The sequence below is a fragment of the Salvelinus namaycush genome, chromosome 30 (genome assembly GCF_016432855.1).
Source record: "Salvelinus namaycush isolate Seneca chromosome 30, SaNama_1.0, whole genome shotgun sequence".
In the NCBI taxonomy this organism is placed as follows: domain Eukaryota; kingdom Metazoa; phylum Chordata; class Actinopteri; order Salmoniformes; family Salmonidae; genus Salvelinus; species Salvelinus namaycush.
In genome coordinates, this window is record NC_052336.1 from 15957095 (window position 1) to 15977130 (window position 20036).

Sequence of the window (20036 nt, forward strand, 5' to 3'; positions counted from 1 at the left end):
CGGCTTATTGAATGCATCCCATGTTTGCTTTTGACCGTGTAAGGTTTGGCCTTTCCGAGCTACCATACAGAAAAAAAACAACCCTGACAAGCAGCTGTTGCTACAATGTTAAAGAACTCCCACGTGCGCAAATCAATCTGTGGTCCCTTTGTGATAGTTTGACTAATCGTCAGTGAAATTGTGAGAATTTTCTGCATCTTCGACTAGAGGACAATGGAGGCCGTTATTACGATTAATCCCGGTAAATGATTGCTGCGTGTTTAGTGTAAATTCACTAATGCTAACGCATGCCAATGGATGGTAGCCTAGCAGTTGCCGTTATGAAGTTGCGATTTACATGACCCTTTCTTCAAAACTGTCATTTCATCAAGCATGTGAATTGTTTTTTGTTTAGGGGCCACGAAATGGGACATCCGAGAGAAAGTTTGGGATTACATTGAAGCTAAGAATCTTGCAAACTTTCCAAGGCCTGTGCACAACAGAATCCCCAATTTCAAGGTAGGGCATTTCTGGAGGTTCAGTGTATTACAATTTGATTGAACTATTCCTAAACCTAACCCTATTAGTATTTGTCAAAATATGTTTGAACCCTCTTGTCAGTAGTTTCAATTTGTATTTTGAATGTGCTGCTGGTAAAGGTCCCAAATAGCCATTTTGAAAAGTATTGTCAAATGTTCATTGTGCGCTCTGCACAGCCATTGGTCTGCACTAATACATTTAGTTAGCTAGCCTTACCTAAACATCAGACTGCTACCATGGTTACTCCATGACACCAGTCTGAAAGAAGTAGCTGTAAAAAAGACTCAGTCTCTACAAGACAGAATGTTGAAGAAAATAATATTTACACTCTACCGGTTGTACATGCTGTTTATCCTTTTGGCTGTAGGATGTTGAGAAGGTATCAACAGGAAAAGTGTTTACCCGACTTTTTGCACAATATGTTAACAATAGCCGAATGTAACCATTTGTATTTATTAGGGATCCCCATTAGCTTCTGCCAAGGCAGCAGTTACTCTTCCTGGGGTCCAAACACATTAAGGCACTTACATCTCACACAAAACAAAAGATAAAACAGTACATTATTTTAAAACTTTTTTAAAACTAGGCAAGTCAGTTAAGAACAAGTTCTTATTTACAATGACGGCCTACCAAAAGACAAAAGGCCTCCTGCGGGGACGGCGGCTGGGATTAAAAATATAGGACCAAACACACATCAAGACAAGAGAGAACACAACACTACATAAAGAGAGACCTAAGCCGACAACATAGCATGGCAGTAACACATGACAACACAACATGGTAGCAGTTCAAAAAAGGGTACAAACATTATTGGGCACAGACAACAGCACAAAGGGCAAGAAGGTAGAGTCAACAATACATCACGCAAAGCAGCCACAACTGCCAGTAAGAGTGTCCATGATTGAGTCTTTGAATGAAGAGATTGAGATAAAACGGTCCAGTTTGAGTGTTTGTTGCAGCTCGTTCCAGTCGCTAGCTGCAGTGAACTGAAAAGAGGAGCGACCCAGGGATGTGTGTGTTTTGGGGACATTTAACAGAATGTGACTGGCAGAACAGGTGTTGGATGAGGGCTGCAGTAGATATCTCAGATGGGAGGGGGGGTGAGGCCTAAGAGGGTTTTATATAACATTACACCACTACATATCTACAATACAAAATGTATAATACCACCATATAACCATATTACAATGTAGAGTGCGTGTGCTAGCATTTGTGTGTGTATGCATGTCTGTACCTGTGAGTCTCTTCACAGTACCCGCTGTTTCATAAGGGGTATTTTTATGTTTTTTAAAATCAGATTCTGCTGCTTGCATGTAGTCATGGCTCTATGTAGTACTGTGTGCCTCCCATAGTCTGTTCTGGACTTGGGGATTGTGAAGAGTCCTCTGGTGGCATGTCTTGTGGGGTATGCATTGGTGTCCGAGCTGTGTGCTAGTAGTTTAAATAGACAGCTCGGTGCATTCAGCTTGTCAATGCTTATAAAAACAAGTAGTGATGAAGCCAATCTCTCCTCCACTTTGAGCCAGGAGAGATTGACATTAGAGGTCGACCGATTAATCGGAATGGCCGATTTTAATTTGGGCCGATTTCAAGTTTTCAGAACAATCGGAAATCGGTATTTTTGGACACCGATTTGGGCTATTTTTATTATTATTATTATTTTTAAATATATATATATATTTTACACCTTTATTTGACTAGGCAAGTCAGTTAAGAACACATTCTTATTTTCAATGACGGCCTAGGAACGAACGGTGGGTTAACTGCCTTGTTCAGGGGCAGAATGACAGATTTTTACCTTATCAGCTCGGGGATTCAATCTTGCAACCTTACAGTTAACTAGTCCAACGCTCTAACCACCTGCCTTACATTGCACTCCACGAGGAGCCTGACTGTCAACTACACATGGTTGATGATATTACTAGTTTATCTAGCGTGTCCTGCGTTGCATATAATCTATGCGGTGCGCATTCGCGAAAAAGGACTGTCGTTGCTCCAACGTGTACCAAACCATAAACATCCATGCCTTTCTTAAAATCAAAACACAAGTATATATTTTTAAACCTGCATATTTAGTTAATATTGCCTGCTAACATTCATTTCTTTTAACTAGGGAAATGGTGTCACTTCTCTTGCAACAGAGTCAGGGTATATGCAGCAGTTTGGGCCGCCTGGCTCGTTGCGAACTGTGTGAAGACTATTTCTTCCTAACAAAGACAGCCAACTTCGCCAAACGGGGGATGATTTAACAAAAGTGCATTTGTGAAAAAAAGCACAATCGTTGCACGACTGTACCTAACCATAAACATCAATGCCTTTCTTAAAATCAATACACAGAAGTATATATTTTTAAACCTGCATATTTAGCTAAAAGAAATCCAGGTTAGCAGGCAATATTAACCAGGTGAAATTGTGTTACTTCTCTTGCGTTCATTGCACGCAGAGTCAGGGTATATGCAACAGTTTGGGCCGCCTGGCTCGTTGCGAACTATTTCGCCAGAATTTTACGTAATTATGACATAACATTGAAGGTTGTGCAATGTAACAGGAATATTTAGACTTATGGATGCCACCCGTTAAATAAAATACGGAACGGTTCCGTATTTCACTGAAAGAATAAACTTTTTGTTTTCGAGATGATAGTTTACGGATTCGACCATATTAATGACCTAAGGCTATTTCTGTGTGTTATAATTAAGTCTATGATTTGATAGAGCAGTCTGACTGAGCGATGGTAGGCACCAGCATGCTCGTAAGCATTCATTCAAACAGCACTTTTGTGCTTGAAGCATTGCGCTGTTTATGACTTCAAGCCTATCAACTCCCGAGATTAGGCTTGTGTAACTGATGTGAAATGGCTAGCTAGTTAGCGGGGTGCGCGCTAATAGCGCTTCAAACGTCACTCGCTCTGAGACTTGGAGTAGTAGTTCCCCTTGCTCTGCATGGGTAACGCTGCTTCGAGGGTGGCTGTTGTCGATGTGTTCCTGGTTCGAGCCCAGGTAGCGGCGAGGAGAGGGATGGAAGCTATACTGTTACACTGGCAATACTAAAGTGCCTATAAGAACATCCAATAGTCAAAGGTATATGAAATACAAATCGTATAGAGAGAAATAGTCCTATAATAACTACAACCTAAAACTTCTTCCCTGGAAATATTGAAGACTCATGTTAAAAGGAACCACCAGCTTTCATATGTTCTCATGTTCTGAGCAAGGAACTTAAAAGTTAGCTTTCTTACATGGCACATATTGCACTTTTACTTTCTTCTCCAACACTTTGTTTTTGCATTATTTAAACCAAATTGAATATGTTTCATTATTTATTTGAGGCTAAATTGATTTTATTGATGTACTATATTAAGTTAAAATAAGTGTTCATTCAGTATTGTTGTAATTGTCATTATTACAAATACATTTTTAAAAATGTATTATTATTAATTAATTTTTAAATCGGCCGATTAATCGGTATCAGCTTTTTTTGGTCCTCCAATAATCGGTATCGGCGTTGAAAAATCATAATCGGTCGACCTCTACTACAGAGGGTAGTGCATACGGCCCAGTACATCACTGGGACTAAGCTGCCTGGCATCCAGGACCTCTACACCAGGCGGTGTCAGAGGAAGGCCATAAAAATTGTTAAAGACCCCAGCCACCCCAGTCATAGACTGTTCTCTCTACTACCGCATTGCAAAAGCGGTACCGGAGTGCCAAGTCTAGGATAAAAAGGCTTCTCAACAGTTTTTACCCCCAAGCCATAAGACTCCTGAACAGGTAATCAAATGGCTACCCGGACTATTTTGCATTGTGTCCCCCCCCCCCAACCCCTCTTTTTACGCTGCTGCTACTCTGTTTATCATATATGCATATTCACTTTAACTATACATTCATGTACATACTACCTCAATTGGGCCGACCAATCAATGCTCCCGCACATTGGCTAACCGGGCTATCTGCACTGTGTCCCACCCACCACCCGCCAACCCCTCTTTTACGCTACTGCTACTCTCTGTTCATCATATATGCATAGTCACTTTAACCATATCTACATGTACATACTACCTCAATCAGCCTGACTAACCGGTGTCTGTATGTAGCCTCGCTACTTTTATAGCCTCGCTACTGTATATAACCTGTCTTTTTACTGTTTTATTTCTTTACCTACCTATTGTTCACCTAATACCTTTTTTGCACTATTGGTTAGAGCCTGTAAGTAAGCATTTCACTGTAAGGTTGTACACACCTGTTGTATTCAGCGCACGTGACAAATACACTTTGATTTGTAATTTTCAATTCTGTAAAGTGAGTGTGGAAGAGGTGAAAAACGTATTAGACAACAATGACAAGCCACCGGGGTCTGACAACTTGGATGGAAAATGACTGAGGATAATAGCGGACACTATTGCCACTCCTCCTGGACAGAAGCAAAACTAATTCAGCTACCCAAGAATAGTAAAGCCCCTTTACTGGCTCAAATAGCCAACCAATCAGCCTGTTACCAACCCTTAGTAAACTTTGGGGGGGAAAATGGTGTTTGGATCGTTCTAGTTTGTTGTTGATGTGGACACCAAGGAACTTGAAGCTCTCAACCTGCTCCACTACAGCCTCGTTGATGAGAATGGGGGCGTGCTCGGTCCTCCTTTTCCTGTAGTCAACAATAATCTCTTTAGTCTTGGTTACGTTGAGGGATAAGTTGTTATTCTGGCACCACCCGGCCAGGTCTCTGACTTCCTCCCTATAGGCTTTCTCGTCGTTGTCGGTGATCAGGCCTACCATTGTTGTGTCATCTGCAAACTTAATGATGATGTTGGAATCGTGCCTGGCCATGCAGTCGTGGGTGAACAGGGAGTACAGGAGGGGACTGAGCACGCACCCCTGGGGAGCGCCAGTGTTGAGGATCAGCGTGGCAGATGTTGCTACCTACCCTCACCACCTGGGGGCGGCCCGTCAGGAAGTCCAGGATCCAGTTGCAGAGGGAGGTGTTTAGTCCCAGGATCCTTAGCTTAGTGATGAGTTTTGAGGGTACTATGGTGTTGAACGCTGAGCTGTAGTCAATGAATAGCATTCTCACTTAAGTGTTCCTTTAGTCAAGGTGGGAAAGGGAAGTGTGGAGTGCAATAGAGATTGCATCATCTGTGGATCTGTTTGGGCTGTATGCGAATTGGAGTGGGTCTAGGGTTTCTGGGATAATGGTGTTGATGTGAGCCATTACCAACCTTTCAAAGCACTTCATGGCTACAGACGTGAGTGCTACGGGTCTGTAGTCATTTAGGCAGGTTGCCTTTGTGCTCTTGGGCACAGGGACTATGGTGGTCTGCTTGAAACATGTTGGTATTACAGACTTAATCAGGGACATGTTGAAAATATCAGTGAAGACACCTGCCAGTTGGTCAGCACATGCCTGGAGCACACGTCCTGGTAGCCCTGCAGCCTTGTGAATGTTGACCTGTTTAAAGGTCATACTCACGTCGGCTACGGAGAGCGTGATCGCACAGTCGCCTGGAACAGCTGATGCTCTCATGCATGCCTCAGTGTTGCTTGCCTCGAAGCGAGCATAGAAGTGATTTAGCTTGTCTGGTAGGCTTGTGTCACTGGGCAGCTCGCGGCTGTGCATCCCTTTTGTAGTCTGTAATAGTTTGCAAGCCCTGCCACATAAGACGAGTGTCGGAGCCGGTGTAGTATGATTCAATCTTAGCCCTGTATTGACACTTTGCCTGTTTGTTGGTTCGTCGCAGGGCATAGCAGGATTTCTTGTAAGCTTCCGGGTTAGAGTCCCGCACCTTGAAAGCGGCAGCTCTACTCTTTAGCTCAGTGCGAATGTTGCCTGTAATCCATGGCTTCTGGTTGGGGTATGTACGTACAGTCACTGTGGGGACGACGTGCTCGATGTACTTACTGATAAAGCCAGTGACTGATGTGGTGTACTCCTCAATGCCATCGGAAGAATCTCGGAACATGTTCCAGTCTGTGATAGCAAAACAGTCCTGTAGTTTAGCATCTGCTTCATCTGACCACTTTTTTATAGACCGAGTCACTGGTGCTTCCTGCTTTAATTTTTGCTTGTAAGCAGGAATCAGGAGGATAGAGTTGTGGTCGGATTTACCAAATGGAGGGCGAGGGAGAGCTTTGTACGCATCTCTGTGTGTGGAGTACAGGTGATGTAGAATTTGTTTTTCCCTCTGGCTGCACATTTAACATGTTGATGGATATTAGGTAGAACTGATTTAAGTTTCCCTGCGTTAAAGTCTCCGGCCACTAGGAGCGCCGCCTCTGGGTGAGTGGTTTCCTGTTTGCATTCAGTCAGCTGTATAAGGAAATAAGCAGTCTTAGTGCCAGCATCTGTCTGTGGTGGTAATTAAACAGCCACGAAAAGTATAGCTGAAAACTCTCTAGGCAAGTAGTGTGGCCTGCAATTTATCACAATATACTCTACTTCAGGCGAGCAAAATCTAGAGACTTCCTTAGATTTTGTGCGCCAGCTGTTGTTTACAAATATACACAGACCCCCCCCCCCCCCCCCCCTCGTCTTACCGGAGTGTGCTGTTCTATCTTGCCGGTGCAGCGTGTATCCCGCTAGCTGAATATCCATGTCGTCATTCTGCCACGATTCTGTGAAACATAGGATATTACAGTTTTTGATGTCCCGTTGGTAGGATATTCGTGATCGTACCTCGTCTAGTTTATTGTCCAATGATTGCACGTTGGCAAGTAGTATTGACGGTAATGGCAGCTTTCCCACTCGCCTTTTCCGGGTCCTGAACAGGCATCCGGCTCTTTGTCCTCCGGCGCCAATGCTTGTCTTCCATAATTTGGTCAGTTATACTTGGATGTGTAGCATTCGCTAATCTTGCCACTGAAAAAAAAAAAAGTTGGCAATATCAGTGGGTTTTGTGATGAATGAGCCATGTGATTCAATGAATGCTGGAGCCGAGTGTGTCTTTCTGCCCAAATTTTCATTTAAGGTGCTCCAAAGCTTTTTCCTATCATTCTTTTGTTTCATAGTGTAGTTCCTCCTTTTTAGTCACATACTTTCTAAATTTTCAGTATGTTTGCTAATCGGTTGTGCTGCCAGACCTATTTGCCATACCCTCAGTCAACTCAAGCATGTTTTCTCACAATTATCTGTAAGTGTTTGTCGTTTGGTTACGCTCGGCCATATTGTACAAGTGTTTTGTCACGTGCAAATTGCATCAGTATTGAAAATACAAACGATATACAGACGACTAGCACATAGAAGGTCAGGTTGATAACACTACTCTGTAGATGTTTTATCTCACATTCCTACCTGCAAAGGACCAACCAGACAGACAACCGGTATGTAGAGTTGGAGAGGAAGCTTTCCTGATCCAAATGCTAATTTCTGCCAAAGTAGAATTCTATGCAATTTAACTTGGGTTCTTCAGGTTATTGCTAGCCTAACTACCTTAGATATGTCATATTGTAAGCTAGTAGCTATCATAGTTCCTTTGTCTTTGACCTGTGGTAAAATCTCTATTTTAGTCAAGTCTACTGGACAAAATAGGTTAACAGTGGCACACACATGCTTTTGAACCCCTTGTCCTTTGTGTGTGTGTGTGGGTGCGTGCTTGTCTTGCTGTATGTGGTTGTCTATGCGGTCAGGGTGCGTTCCCGGCCTGTGACCGTCTCTCAGCCCTGCAGGAGTTCAAGTCCAGCCAGACGGTCAAAGTGAACCCGGACCGACCCCAGCAGCAGGCCCGCTACATCACCCTGGATGTAAGTGTGCACTCACATCCTCTCTCCTTACCCCCTCTCCCCCTCTCTGCCCCCAGGGTGCCCACACTGCCTGCGCCAAGGTGTCGGAGCTGCAGGTATTCAGTGAGACTGACGAGGTGAAGGTGGACCCTGACAAGCCGCTGGAGGGGGCGAGGCTGGCCGTGCTGCAGGTAGCCCTGGGCCACTGGTTCAGTAGTGTTGTCTCATCACCAGATCATAACCATGGAGTGCTGGATTTATGTTATTTGTATTAGATGCCCTTTACTCATCTGTCTATGGTTGTATTCTCTTAGCTTACTAAACTCTGGCCTCTTGCTTCTAGGCGAGGAAAACCCTGCTGGTGCCGACCCCTCGCCTTCGCACAGGACTCTTCAATAAGATTGTCCCGCCTGAGGGAGCAAGCAAAGAAGAACTGAGAGTGTGTTCCACCTCACAGGTGAGTCAGTCCCTTCTCACTAGTGCTGAGCAATTAAATGAAATGTCAGTTATTTTTTTCGTTTTTTTAAACAACTAATTGACTTCAGTTAAATTATTTGAATTCTATTTTGTTATTTTTTTCTTCTTCTGTGAGCTCATTGCGCTGTAGTTTCTCTAGAGATAAATCAGATCATGCCCGAACTGTGCGATGTTGTAGTTTCCAACAGGCCAAAGTTCTACATAGTTTAGTACAGAAAACTTGATAATTAAATACAATGAACATAATCCATTGTGCGGCTACTTGTCCGGTCTGTTTCTTTTACGCCTGCTACGTAAGAGATAGAAGAATGCGCGATCAAGAGGGGATACATAGAGAGCAGTTGCTTCGTGCTTTATTTACTTTGAAGACCTACTGAGATAGTGATTTTGTCAGACAGCATAGCCAACAGCTCTATAGAGATGAGAGGATGACTTGGAATTAAATAATAAAGTCATCAAATAAAACAAATGTAATATACACAACTGAAATATTTTTTGTAAAATCATGTGAACTGCTGGTTAATAAGTGATAAGCAGTCACTACCATCATGGGACTTTTATTAGTTGTGTTCTGTTACAGCATTCACCGCACATAATGCATAGTGCATTTCATGTTTTGTTTTTTAAATGATCAAAACCTAAATCCAAAATTGTGGTAATTTTGTAGTAATAAACTGAACCAACCCCAAGAAGCACTAATCGCTCAACACTACTTCTCACCCAACACCCACCCCGACGCCGCATTACCTATCCCACTCCTTCCAGCCCCAGTGCACATGGATTCAATATCACACTTTACCTCCTTCATTCACCACTTCCCATTCATTATCCCCATAAACATGCTGTCACTCTGTACAACTTGGTGAATCCACCATAGAAGACCAAATGCTTTGTTCCCAGACTAGTTGGAGTGTCGGGTTTCAAATGTAAAATGTTTGAATCCAATGTTTCTTGTGATCTGGTGCACCTGTTCTCACCTTTTTCTTTCTTACTTTCTTTCTTTCTTTTCTTTGTTTCTTCACCAGGGAGTGAAGGAGTTCAGTGTCCCTGTGGGTCTGGATTCCAAGGTTCAGGTGGATCTTCTGGTGGTTGGCTCTGTGGCCGTGTCTGAGAAAGGTGAGAGCTCTGTGGGCAGTGGACACCTACCCTGGTCCAGGAAAGTTCTGGCTCAGCACCAACACCCATACTGTTAGGATTAATCTCATCTCTCCTTTCTCCTCAGGTTACCGGATAGGTAAAGGAGAGGGCTTTGCTGACATGGAGTATGCCATGATGCTCTGCATGGGGGCTGTGACGGAATCCACTGTGGTGGTTACCATCGTCCATGACTGCCAGGTTAGCCTGTTATCCCACAACATGAAGTCACACACTGTGTTTGGTCTTAACCTGGATAAGTGTTGCTTCATGCTCCAGATTCCTATTATTTTGCAATGTGTGTTTGTGCTTGATGTCTCTGTATTTCTGCAGGTTGTTGACATCCCAGAGGATCTGATTGAGAGCCATGACATCACTGTGGACTACATCCTCACCCCGACCAGAGTCATCAAGACAGACTGTCAACGCCCCAAGCCCCAGGGCATCATCTGGACTAAGGTACAACACTAAATCTCACCCAGTTTAATGTCGCTCAATATGATTCATTCCATTGCTTATGCAGTTCTAACTACTGTTGCTGCTGCTAGCTACAGCTGCTGGTTTTACTCATACGACTGCTATTAGTTGCTGTATGTTGCTGAGTGGCTGAAACCTCAATGATTTGAGCTAGAAAACAGCTTTCAAAATGAGGCTAAAATTGCACCCATCTTCTGTAGTTTTCCAGTAACTTTTGGCTGCACCTCAAACCATGTTGCTTGAGCTTTGTTTGCTCACCTTCCCGTAGAAGTATACCCATTACACACACACACACACGCTACCTCTGGGGTCCCTTAAGACCACCATTCCCGTCCTGAGGACCCATGCTGACCTTGTAGACAGGAAGGCCATATCTGATCATCAAAGGCCTCCACCGGGCCAGCCTGGCTGTGCAGGGCCCAGTTAAAGAGAGGGCACCGGGGCCAAGGTAAAAACAATAGCCCATTATATCCTGTACAGGAGCAGCCGCCATCACAGCCTTAGCAGACCCACTCTGCCCTGGGAAATCAGAGAGCGGTCTTTATATAGCTTACCAGGGAAGTGGAATATCCCCCCAGAATAAAGATGCTACGGTCAGAGAGGTTATCAGCGCTCCTGAAGACTCTGTTTCCTCTGCGTTCATGTACTGTAAGCATGGATGTGTTATGTGTTATGGAGTACTGTTGTGTTTGTGTCCTTTGAGGTTAGTCGAGTAGTCTAGTCATGCATGGGTTTTGGTGTAGTTCATAAGCAATCTAGCATGCACTGAACATTTGCATGGTCACCTAGAACGGCATGAGCAGGCACCAAACATCAGCTTTCTTGATTGTGTTTATACCCCATCACTTTACTAAACCCCATTCTTCTTGGCATGACCCAGAGCTGGGCTGCCCTTAACCCAGTGCCTTTGCTGACCTTGAGCAGCCCTGCTGTGAAATGACCTTAGTGGTCCTGAGCCTGTCCTGTTGTATACCTGCAGCTGAACGCTGAGATGCTGGAGAAGATCCCTGTGCTGAAGAAGCTCCGGGCCTTGGAGGAGGAGCAAGGGAAGGACGTGACCCTGGGGACCCACCCTCCCCAGCATCCCAGGGAACGGGCCAGGAGGGAGCCCCGGAGGGACAGGGAGCCCAGGTCAGAGGGTGATAGACCCCGGCGTGAGCCCAGGCGCAGGCCTAGACGGAACACCCAAGAGGACTCTGAGAGGGACCCCAACGGGGAGTCCAGGGAGGAGACTGAGCAGAAACCCAGACGACGCCCACCAAGAGTGAGGAGGGAGGGGGACAGAGAGGGGGGTAGGGATGGTGACGGGGAGGGAGGCCAGGAGGGAGGCAGAGAGGGGGGTAGGAGGGTCAGGGGATTCCGCAATGGGGGCTTCCGTGAGGGGGGCAGAGATGGAAGCAGGGGGAGAGGCAGAGGAGGCCGTGAGGGGGCCAGGGGGAGGGGAAGAGAGGGGGACAGGGATGGGGTCAGGCAAGAGGGCAGGGAGGAAGGTGGTGAGCCCCGTGAGCGCAGGCCCCCCCTGACCGTGACCACAGTGTACCTGGGGGGCATCCCTGCCGGGCTGCGTGTCAGCGAGCTGAAGACTGCTCTCCGGGAGAGGGAGGCAGCCCCCATCCGTCTCACATGGCAGGGTGCTCAGCACCGGGCCTTCCTGGACTACTTAGACCCCCAGGCTGCAGACCAGGCCCTGGCCGCCCTGGAGGGGCTCTCCCTGAACGGCCACGACCTGCAGGCTGAGCTGGCCAAGAGCCAGAGGGGAGGCAGGAGGCCAGGTCCAAGCAACCGGAGGCCCAGACCAAATACAGGTCCCAAAAATACAGCTAGAGAAAGTAGAGAGAGTACGAGTGAAGCAGAGGCAGATTCCCCCAAGCAGGAGCTCAACCATAGCGAGTAACTGCCTGCTTCTCTGTCCATCTCTGTAACAGAAGCCAAGCCAGCAGAAAGAAAAGGCTGTGTTTCATGAAAGGGAAGGATGCTACCTTCACTGTACCAATGTGAAGTGTGAAAATATGTTTAATGCCTTAAGCAGAGTTTGGTTTGTCGTTCTGGTTTTTAGTGTTGGTATTGATAACACGTAACCCCATTTACTTTTGAAATGTTCTTATACAGAAGTTTCATCCACACTGGCAGGCCTGTCTGTCAGTCACAAAGGAAGGAGAGGTTTTCCCTGTTAGTCTCTTTGTGCAGGGGCAATGTTTAATGTCCTACATGTAATGCCATTGGAATTCACAGGATATTTTCTGTACTAAATAAACCATACTTTGAGTTCATAGTTTTAACCATTTTTGTCTTCTTTATATCTCAAAACCCAGGACTGATCAACCTATGACTGTCAAATGATGATCTGTGTACACACCATACACCGCTAGTCTGTCAGTACTGTGTGTTGCTATTGTTGCAAGTTATCCTACTGACGAACAATCTGGGGAAAATATGAACCTAAATCTAAAACAGATGAGGGAAATAGTATAGCAAGATGGATGGTGAGCTGGTGTGTTAACCCTTCATCAAGTGTCCTATCCTCTCATGGGACCTTGTTTATGTCTTTTGGCAGTATTGGGCTGTTTTCCAGCACTCCTCTCGCTAATGGCATTATACATGGTATAGCCTATCAGAGGGCCTGACAAGTCCAATTAGTCTGAGGGTGGTATGTGGGGAGCAGGCGTTAAGAGGACTAGCTGTAGTATACTGGATGTGCTAACCTCTCTGAGCTGTCTATTGCTAAAGATACAGTACCTCTGGAAGTGATATGTTGTATAACCAGCAGGTAAACATTATGGCTGGCATGACATGTCTGATGGCTTATTTGAACCTACTTTGGCTAACGCTTGAGGTTCTATCTGCAGCTACCTGCAGTGCCCTAACCCTGTGACAACCTGTGTGCATTTGGTTGTCCTAACAGTGACTTATAGCTGCTATGCTAATGCTCGGCTTGGCCAAAGAGGTGTCCTACAGTTCAGAGTAGTTTAGACAGGCTGAGGGACGAGCACATAGCATGTCTGCTTCTCCAGACCAGAACCTAGGCAGGCAGGCAGGCTTTTTATGGAGTTGTCATCCAGCCCAGGGAACAGCTGTGGAGCCCCAGCAGGAATCTCAGCCCTGTAGAGGTGCTGCGCCCCGGCTCACGTCATCAGCATGCTAATGTGTGGTCCCTCCGCTGCAGTGTGGAGCGACTGGGCCTGCTGCCCCTGTGTGCTCTGCTCATACAAGGGAATTTCACTGGAGTTCAGAGAGTGGTCACCTCCTCATGGGATAACACAGCTCCATACATACATAGTCACACACAGAAACTCCAACATATACACAGCAGGGCATGGGGCCCAATGTGAGAATAAGCTATTATAACAATACTTCACTTCCAAAACACTTAAGTTTTGTTATTACTGTATTTGTCCTTGTAGGTAACGTTATAGTGCAACTAAAGTGTTTAATATAATAAAAACACTAACATCAAGTTGAAGTGACTATTGAAATGCAGAATATAATGTGTGTGATTTAATTTGTTCCTTTGCGATTTTAAGCATTTTTTCAGACACTGATATAATAGGGCTACTTCTAGAATGCATGCCCAAATATTTTTTCTTACACTAATGGTTTAAACAGTACATTTGAACAGGCAGTATTTCCGTATTAGTCAACGTTTTGATAGTGAATGCAACATTTGTTGTATTGTTTGATTCGAATATATGTTTTACTTAACTAGTTCTAGTATAGTGTTGAAGTGCTCTTTATAGCTTGTGACACTTAAGGAAGTTATTTGGGAATTCAGTGCAATTGGATTTGTGCATAAGTGACGTATTTAAGTCAAATTAAGCGTACAGATTTCAAGTTAGATTCGGTGCTGAAACAAGTCTGCGTTCTGTCCAATATGACATTTCCAAAGTAACAAATGTAAAGATTGCATCGACATGTTTATGTGAAAATGGCATTTCAGATTGTAAATGTCTTCTGCAGTCCAGCCTTTAGATTCATACAATGGAAATAAAACCACGGTGTCTTATAATGCACGAGAAATGCTTAGGCCTATATTATTTTAGAAGTCTTTATACTGATTTAAGCCCTGTGTGATTTGCTATGTATTTTTGGGGGGCAGATGTCATGCAATGTAGCGCTAAGTAGGAAAGGCATATAAGCATCTACAGCAACAAATAAACCAGATAATGCAAAGTTTTATCAGTGAGAATAAGCCCATAATCTCAAGGTTGAAAAAATACATAACCCACACAAAATAATAAAAACTCGTTTAAATGTTATTTAGCTATGGCTATACTTGCTACAGCCTATATATTCCAGTAAAAACAACCTCACATCCAGAATGCCGTATTTGATAAAAGGCCCGTTGTGCCTTTATCAGAGTAGGATAAATGTTTCTCGGCGGTGGGCACGCGTTTTCCTCCCTCTCTTTGAAACCGTATCCGAGGCGAATTCGCCCTCTCCCCTTAACTGCTGGCTCTGATTTGTTACGGGTTAATTGCAACATACACTCCGATTACACAGTTATACATTGGACAGAAGTTTTCGACCTCCAACAGATATTTGTCTTATTTTATATCCAACCATAGGCTATTGTGTTTTTAGCTAATTCCTTTAACATGAGCGTCAATAGGCTAATGGATGTAGCCTATACTAATGAATTGTGTTCACCTATAGGCCTATTCTTGTCTAAACCTGAATCAATTCCTAAATACGTGGCCTATTTTCACATGAAAATATTTGGTTGATTATCTGAATATTAAGGACTTATGACGAATAGTTTTGAGTTTGAAGACAACTAAAATAGAACACCCCCAAAAATATTTAAAGGCCTTCCCGTTGCACCACACAGTGGAATAGACTGAACTGTATCTGCATGTGTAATTGTCCCTAAAAAAAGGGAAAAAAGAACATTCGAGAAGTGTCAAAATAATGGAAACAGAAATAATTGTATAGGTGTTTCAGCCAGTTAAACTGCATGCCAATACGTTTAATTTTATACAAATCGTGTGTAGTAATATACAGACTAATCTAAAGACACTCGAGTATGCCAATACTCAGCATAACATCATTTACAATTTATACAGTGCTGAAAAATAACGGGTGTCTACACGGATATATACACCTAAATAGACATGTAACTAATAGTGCTTACATCTATATCTTCAATTTCCGTTTTAAAACAAATAAGAACGCGTCATGGCAAATATTGCCAATAAAGCAGACTTCAATATTGTGGCTATAAGTGTACAATTAAAAATATGCACAGAATAAATAAGAAGTTGCGCTTTGCTATTTAAAAAGTGCCTTCATCTTTCCTTAATTCAGATCGTCTTGTTGTTGATTTACAAATGTTAATGTATGGTGTAGCCTATAGCTTAGTTTAAACTTCTCAGAAAATCAAATAAAAATCGAAGTATCATTTCGATGGACCCGAGTAGCATAACCCGGGTTAAATGAGCAATGAAATTGTCCCCGCAGTATATCTTTTGAATGCATAACAAAAATAATACACATTGTTGTACATTGTAAAATATTCTCAAGTGGTAGTCATCCGCCCGCAGAGTTATAGTACCAAGCGGCAGCTGGGGTTGAGATGCATGAGGTGAGTGTCAACCGGTCTCTGCTTTACCTCTTGTGTGGCACACAGACATTTCTTGAAAATAGCCCACAGCTTAAGGCCTACACCACAAGGCTGTTCTGTGATATTTCCACTCCATTTTTGGTTTCTGAGAGAGATAAACATTGAAGTTTAACAATCTGTATTTGCAGTATTTATGTCTCTGTACCAAATCCTTTTTTGTGTGAAAAGTTGTTTAGTTTATGGGTTCTCTGGCGTTACTGTTGCTTCTCTTACAGCGCGCTCCAGGGCCTGCCTTCTCTCCTGCCTCCAAGGGTTGGGTTGCTTCCTCGTCTCAGCCCTGCAGCCGCTTTGGCTTTAGTGGCTCAAGTCAGTGATGTCTGTTATTCACTGTAAGGGCTGTCACATGACGCAGGGCTTGATGTCCTGGTAGGCAACCTGTTGGTGGTGATAGTAGGAACTGCTGCTGGGCGAATGCATCGTTGAAGACGTCATCGCGTTGAAGGAGAAGACGAACTCCTTCCGGTCACACATACTGGGAGACTGAGAATGGTACCGTGGAATACCTAAGAATACAGATACAAGAGTAAATCATATTTTAGTTCACCTTTTGCCATATAGCATGCCAACCCAATATGAATGTGTTGCTGTCAATTGGCAAACAGTATGGTTGTCTTTCTGAATAGGCTAGTAAGAACCACAAGTCGAGAAGGATATAGGCCAGCATTTTAAAGAAAAGGTGGTAGATGAGGGGAAAAGGACACCGCACACTGCTCTTGATAGTATTACTGATCTTTAATAAGCTTACGTATCGGCCTCACAGGTACCCAATGATTTATGAAAACTTGCTCGGTAGGTCTATGTCCTCATTGTGGTTTTAAAGACGTGTTTAATACGTCTTATTTACACACTTTATTCGAATATTTATGAAATTCATATTGTTATATTTGGTAGCACTTATTTGTTTTTCCTTCGCCTCCAACCCCTTTCGATGCGTGGAACGGATGTGGGTGGGGCTAGGTCTACATAAGGGTGCTAAAAAAAAAAGTAAACTCAAAAGCTCTGACGAAGGCTGTGAGGCCGATACGTAAACTTATTAAAGATCAGTAATACTATCAAGAGCAGTGTGCGGTGTCCTTTTCCCCTCATCTTGTCCAACTGTTACCATCCACCTGCAAAAAATATTGCTCAGATGTGCGAGTGCCTTTTGAATAAAGAAAAGGTGGTAACAAATTACTTAAATACATATTTATGGGTACAAGGAAAATTAAGAAACTAGTATTGCCACTGGGTGATTGCATATAGCCCTAAATTATCCATCATCAAAATAATACACATTTACCTTTGTCTATAGAAAGAAAATGTAAAAAATAAATAAATAAAAAATAGTATTTTCAAAAGTGACTACTGACCTTTTTGATGTTGGCCTAATTTGTTATTTATAGGGTGAATTGTTATATTGTGCATTGCATTATTTAGCCTATATTGTAATATTATAAAAGTCGATTGAAGTAGGACTAGTATTGCCTAAATCTTTTCAGAATATTGTTAAAGAGGATAAATTCATCCTAAATTGCCTTTCAAGAACAATTAATTGTAATTTGGGTAGATAATCTTTCATTTAATTTGGGAAAACCCCGGTCTGTCTGATTGGGGCTGTCGTAGGGAACTGTTGAGGCAGAGAACCGTCTGGAGAGCTCGAGGGTGGGAGAGTTCTAATTGGCAGTGGCCTGCTCGCACGCAAATCCCGGAGGACCGGGTGCCTCGAGGGCTTGAGCTGGCTGGCTCCGGCTCGCGCTTGTTCTTGTCTCTAGATTGGCACCGTTCTAAACACTTGTCCCAGAAGACGTGCTGTCCGCGTGCTTCCTTAAACCACCTCCAGGAATTTATTAGGAAAACAGAGTAAGGGTTAAACCCGCTGTTGTCCCACTCCTTGGCCAGTTAAATGAGGACAGGAAACCGAATTACTTAACTTCCTTGCTAGATAATTAGACGATGGTTTCTTGCGTCCATTTCCTTATTTCCAAGATAACAGAACTATAATTTCTACCAATATTGTCCGCCAAAAACTGTGGCATATTGGAGTTGTTGTAGGCCTATGTAAAAACAAATGCACTGAGCATGCCCAGTGCTCAGTCCCTATCTTTGCCCACTGCACTGATTGCAGTAGGCGACGGCTGCCTAAAGACCTTTGCATATAGCTGGCCAATAGCAGTAATGTAATCTTCGTTTGTATCTACTGTCTGCGAAACAATGCTCTATATGCCTAGATATTTTCATTTTTCTTCCTCGTTTATAATTTACTTTAGAAGTTTTGGATTTGGTTCAAAGCAATTAGTGGGCTATAGCCTAGGCCTAGTGTTTATTTCGCACACATTTTAGGCTATTGGGTATGACTGACTGTAAAAGGCATGCGATGTTAGTTTACCTTGCAAATCCGTGTTACTGTGTCCGTTTTGATGAAGATTATACTGGTCTAGAGAGTGCGTGGGTAAACTGGGCTGCAGCGGGTTCGCCCCGGGGTTGCAGGGAGACAGTGGCTGCTGCTTGATGTAAGAACCTCCGTTATTCAGAGAGGATGAAGGCGCTTGAGCCCAGGCCGAGCTTGAGTAGACGGGATGCGGCTCCATCACTCCCCCGCTGGTGAGGAGGGGCGAGCCTGAATTGTCGTGGTGGGGGTACTCGCCCCCCGTGGATCCTGTGCAGCTCCCCATGTAGGAATGTCCACTGTTGGCTGACAAGTGGGACATGGAGTGCCCGGCCAGACCCATCCCCTCCATGTTGCCTGCCAAGTGTCCATTCATCATCCCAATCCCGCTGTCCAGAGACAAGCCGTTGGGCGGACAGGACAGGCCCCCGCCGCTCCCCTGGAAGTTATAGGACTCGGGGAGGTGGTTGAATCCCAGGCCGTTCATCATGCTGTACATGGGCTTCAACGCCTGGCATTTACGCCTGAAGCCCCGCGGCCTCCTGCGGAAGGATCCTTCCTCGAACATGAACTCACTGGCTGGGTCGATAGTCCAGTAGTGGCCCTTCCCGGGCCGTCCGAGCCCCTTGGGCAGCTTTATGAAGCACTCATTCAGGGACAAGTTGTGACGCACGGAATTCTTCCATCCTTGGTAAGAGCCTCTGAAAAACGGGAAGCGGCTCTGTAGGAACTGATAAATTTCACTGAGCGTCAGGCGTTTGGTGGGAGAGCTCTGGATAGCCATGACTATCAGCGCAATGTAAGAGTAGGGGGGTTTCTCTGGGCGGCGGATCCCCGCGTTGGTCTTTTTGGTTTTGGTGGTGGAGGAGGCGGTCTCCATCACAGTGGTCTGTCCGTGGGGCTTCTCCGGGGCAGACATCGGGCTGCTCTGGGCAGGAGTCTGCGCTGGGGGCTGCTGGACCTCTGCCGTCATTAGTTAGACTATCAGCGCAATGGCAAAAATGTTTGACAAAAATATCCACGTCCTCGTTTTGAAGTAGTACTAGAAATTTCGTATAAATAATCAAAGAAAAGTTTAAGATGGTTACCAATAATCTCTGCTGTTGAACTACGCACGGTCAAATGCAAAGCTGAATTTCTGTAAACCGTGCGTTATTGCGCTCTTCCTTTTGGTGCCTAAATTCCTTAGCCAATGTGAACCCTGAAACCCGTAGCGAGTGTCCAAATTGAAATGGGGGAGAAACGGGAGCTACTTCAACTTCTGTCGGTGCGTCCGGAGGAGCTCGCCTTTTACTTATCCGTTGCCATCAGCGCCTTGCTAGCTCGAGCTCTTGACCATCAGGACGTCATTGGCGCACCCGGCCCGCCCAGTCCCCTCCCACTCACACACATCTGCCTGGCTTTAGTTTGTCTGGGAGCAGTTTTTTTACCCAACTCAGAATCAGTGAAGTGGATCTTTCTTAATTAACAATCAAAATGACATTTTATTGAACAGAAAATTATCATTTTTTAATTGCATGGCGTGAAAATAAAGGACATAGCCAACTAGAATATCTGTTTTCAGAATGTAAATGGTAGCCTAATACAACAGCCTACAGAGGCCAATGCTAGAACTTTGCAACCTTGAATAGTCATTATTTCCGCAACGACAATATTTCTTAAACAGTGTTTTTGAAAATGTATGTTTTTACTAAGCTTGTATGCACAACCACCGTGATATATAAAACTGGTTTTCCAC

At 44.2% G+C, this 20036-nt stretch overlaps 2 protein-coding genes across 2 annotated transcripts; one reads left to right on the forward strand and one right to left on the reverse strand.

Annotated features, from left to right (window-relative positions):
- The first annotated feature begins 64 nt into the window (after nucleotides 1-64).
- LOC120024936 (methenyltetrahydrofolate synthase domain-containing protein-like) lies at nucleotides 65-12595 on the forward strand. The gene is made up of 8 exons (XM_038969310.1): nucleotides 65-241; nucleotides 395-498; nucleotides 8306-8419; nucleotides 8572-8685; nucleotides 9731-9821; nucleotides 9928-10040; nucleotides 10173-10298; nucleotides 11296-12595. Exons 1-8 carry the CDS (start codon nucleotides 214-216, stop codon nucleotides 12208-12210), a joined length of 1605 nt encoding a protein of 534 aa, XP_038825238.1. The 5' UTR covers nucleotides 65-213; the 3' UTR covers nucleotides 12211-12595.
- Nucleotides 12596-15264: 2669 nt separating this feature from the next.
- LOC120025293 (forkhead box protein F1) lies at nucleotides 15265-19592 on the reverse strand. The gene is made up of 2 exons (XM_038969782.1): nucleotides 18299-19592; nucleotides 15265-16436 (listed from the first exon to the last, which is right to left on the reverse strand). The coding sequence occupies exons 1-2, from the start codon at nucleotides 19269-19271 to the stop codon at nucleotides 16273-16275; spliced, it is 1137 nt and encodes a 378-aa protein (XP_038825710.1). The 5' UTR covers nucleotides 19272-19592; the 3' UTR covers nucleotides 15265-16272.
- Between the last annotated feature and the right edge of the window lie 444 nt (nucleotides 19593-20036).

Coding starts and splice junctions, on each gene's coding strand:
- LOC120024936 (XM_038969310.1), top strand. CDS start 214: ATGGAGGCCGTTATTACGATTAATCCCG. Junction 499..8,305: donor ACAGAATCCCCAATTTCAAG/GTAGGGCATTTC, acceptor CTCTGCCCCCAG/GGTGCCCACACTGCCTGCGC. Junction 8,686..9,730: donor GAGTGTGTTCCACCTCACAG/GTGAGTCAGTCC, acceptor TTTCTTCACCAG/GGAGTGAAGGAGTTCAGTGT.
- LOC120025293 (XM_038969782.1), bottom strand. CDS start 19,271: ATGACGGCAGAGGTCCAGCAGCCCCCAGCGCAGACTCCTGCCCAGAGC. Junction 16,437..18,298: donor CAGTAACACGGATTTGCAAG/GTAAACTAACAT, acceptor CTGTATTCTTAG/GTATTCCACGGTACCATTCT.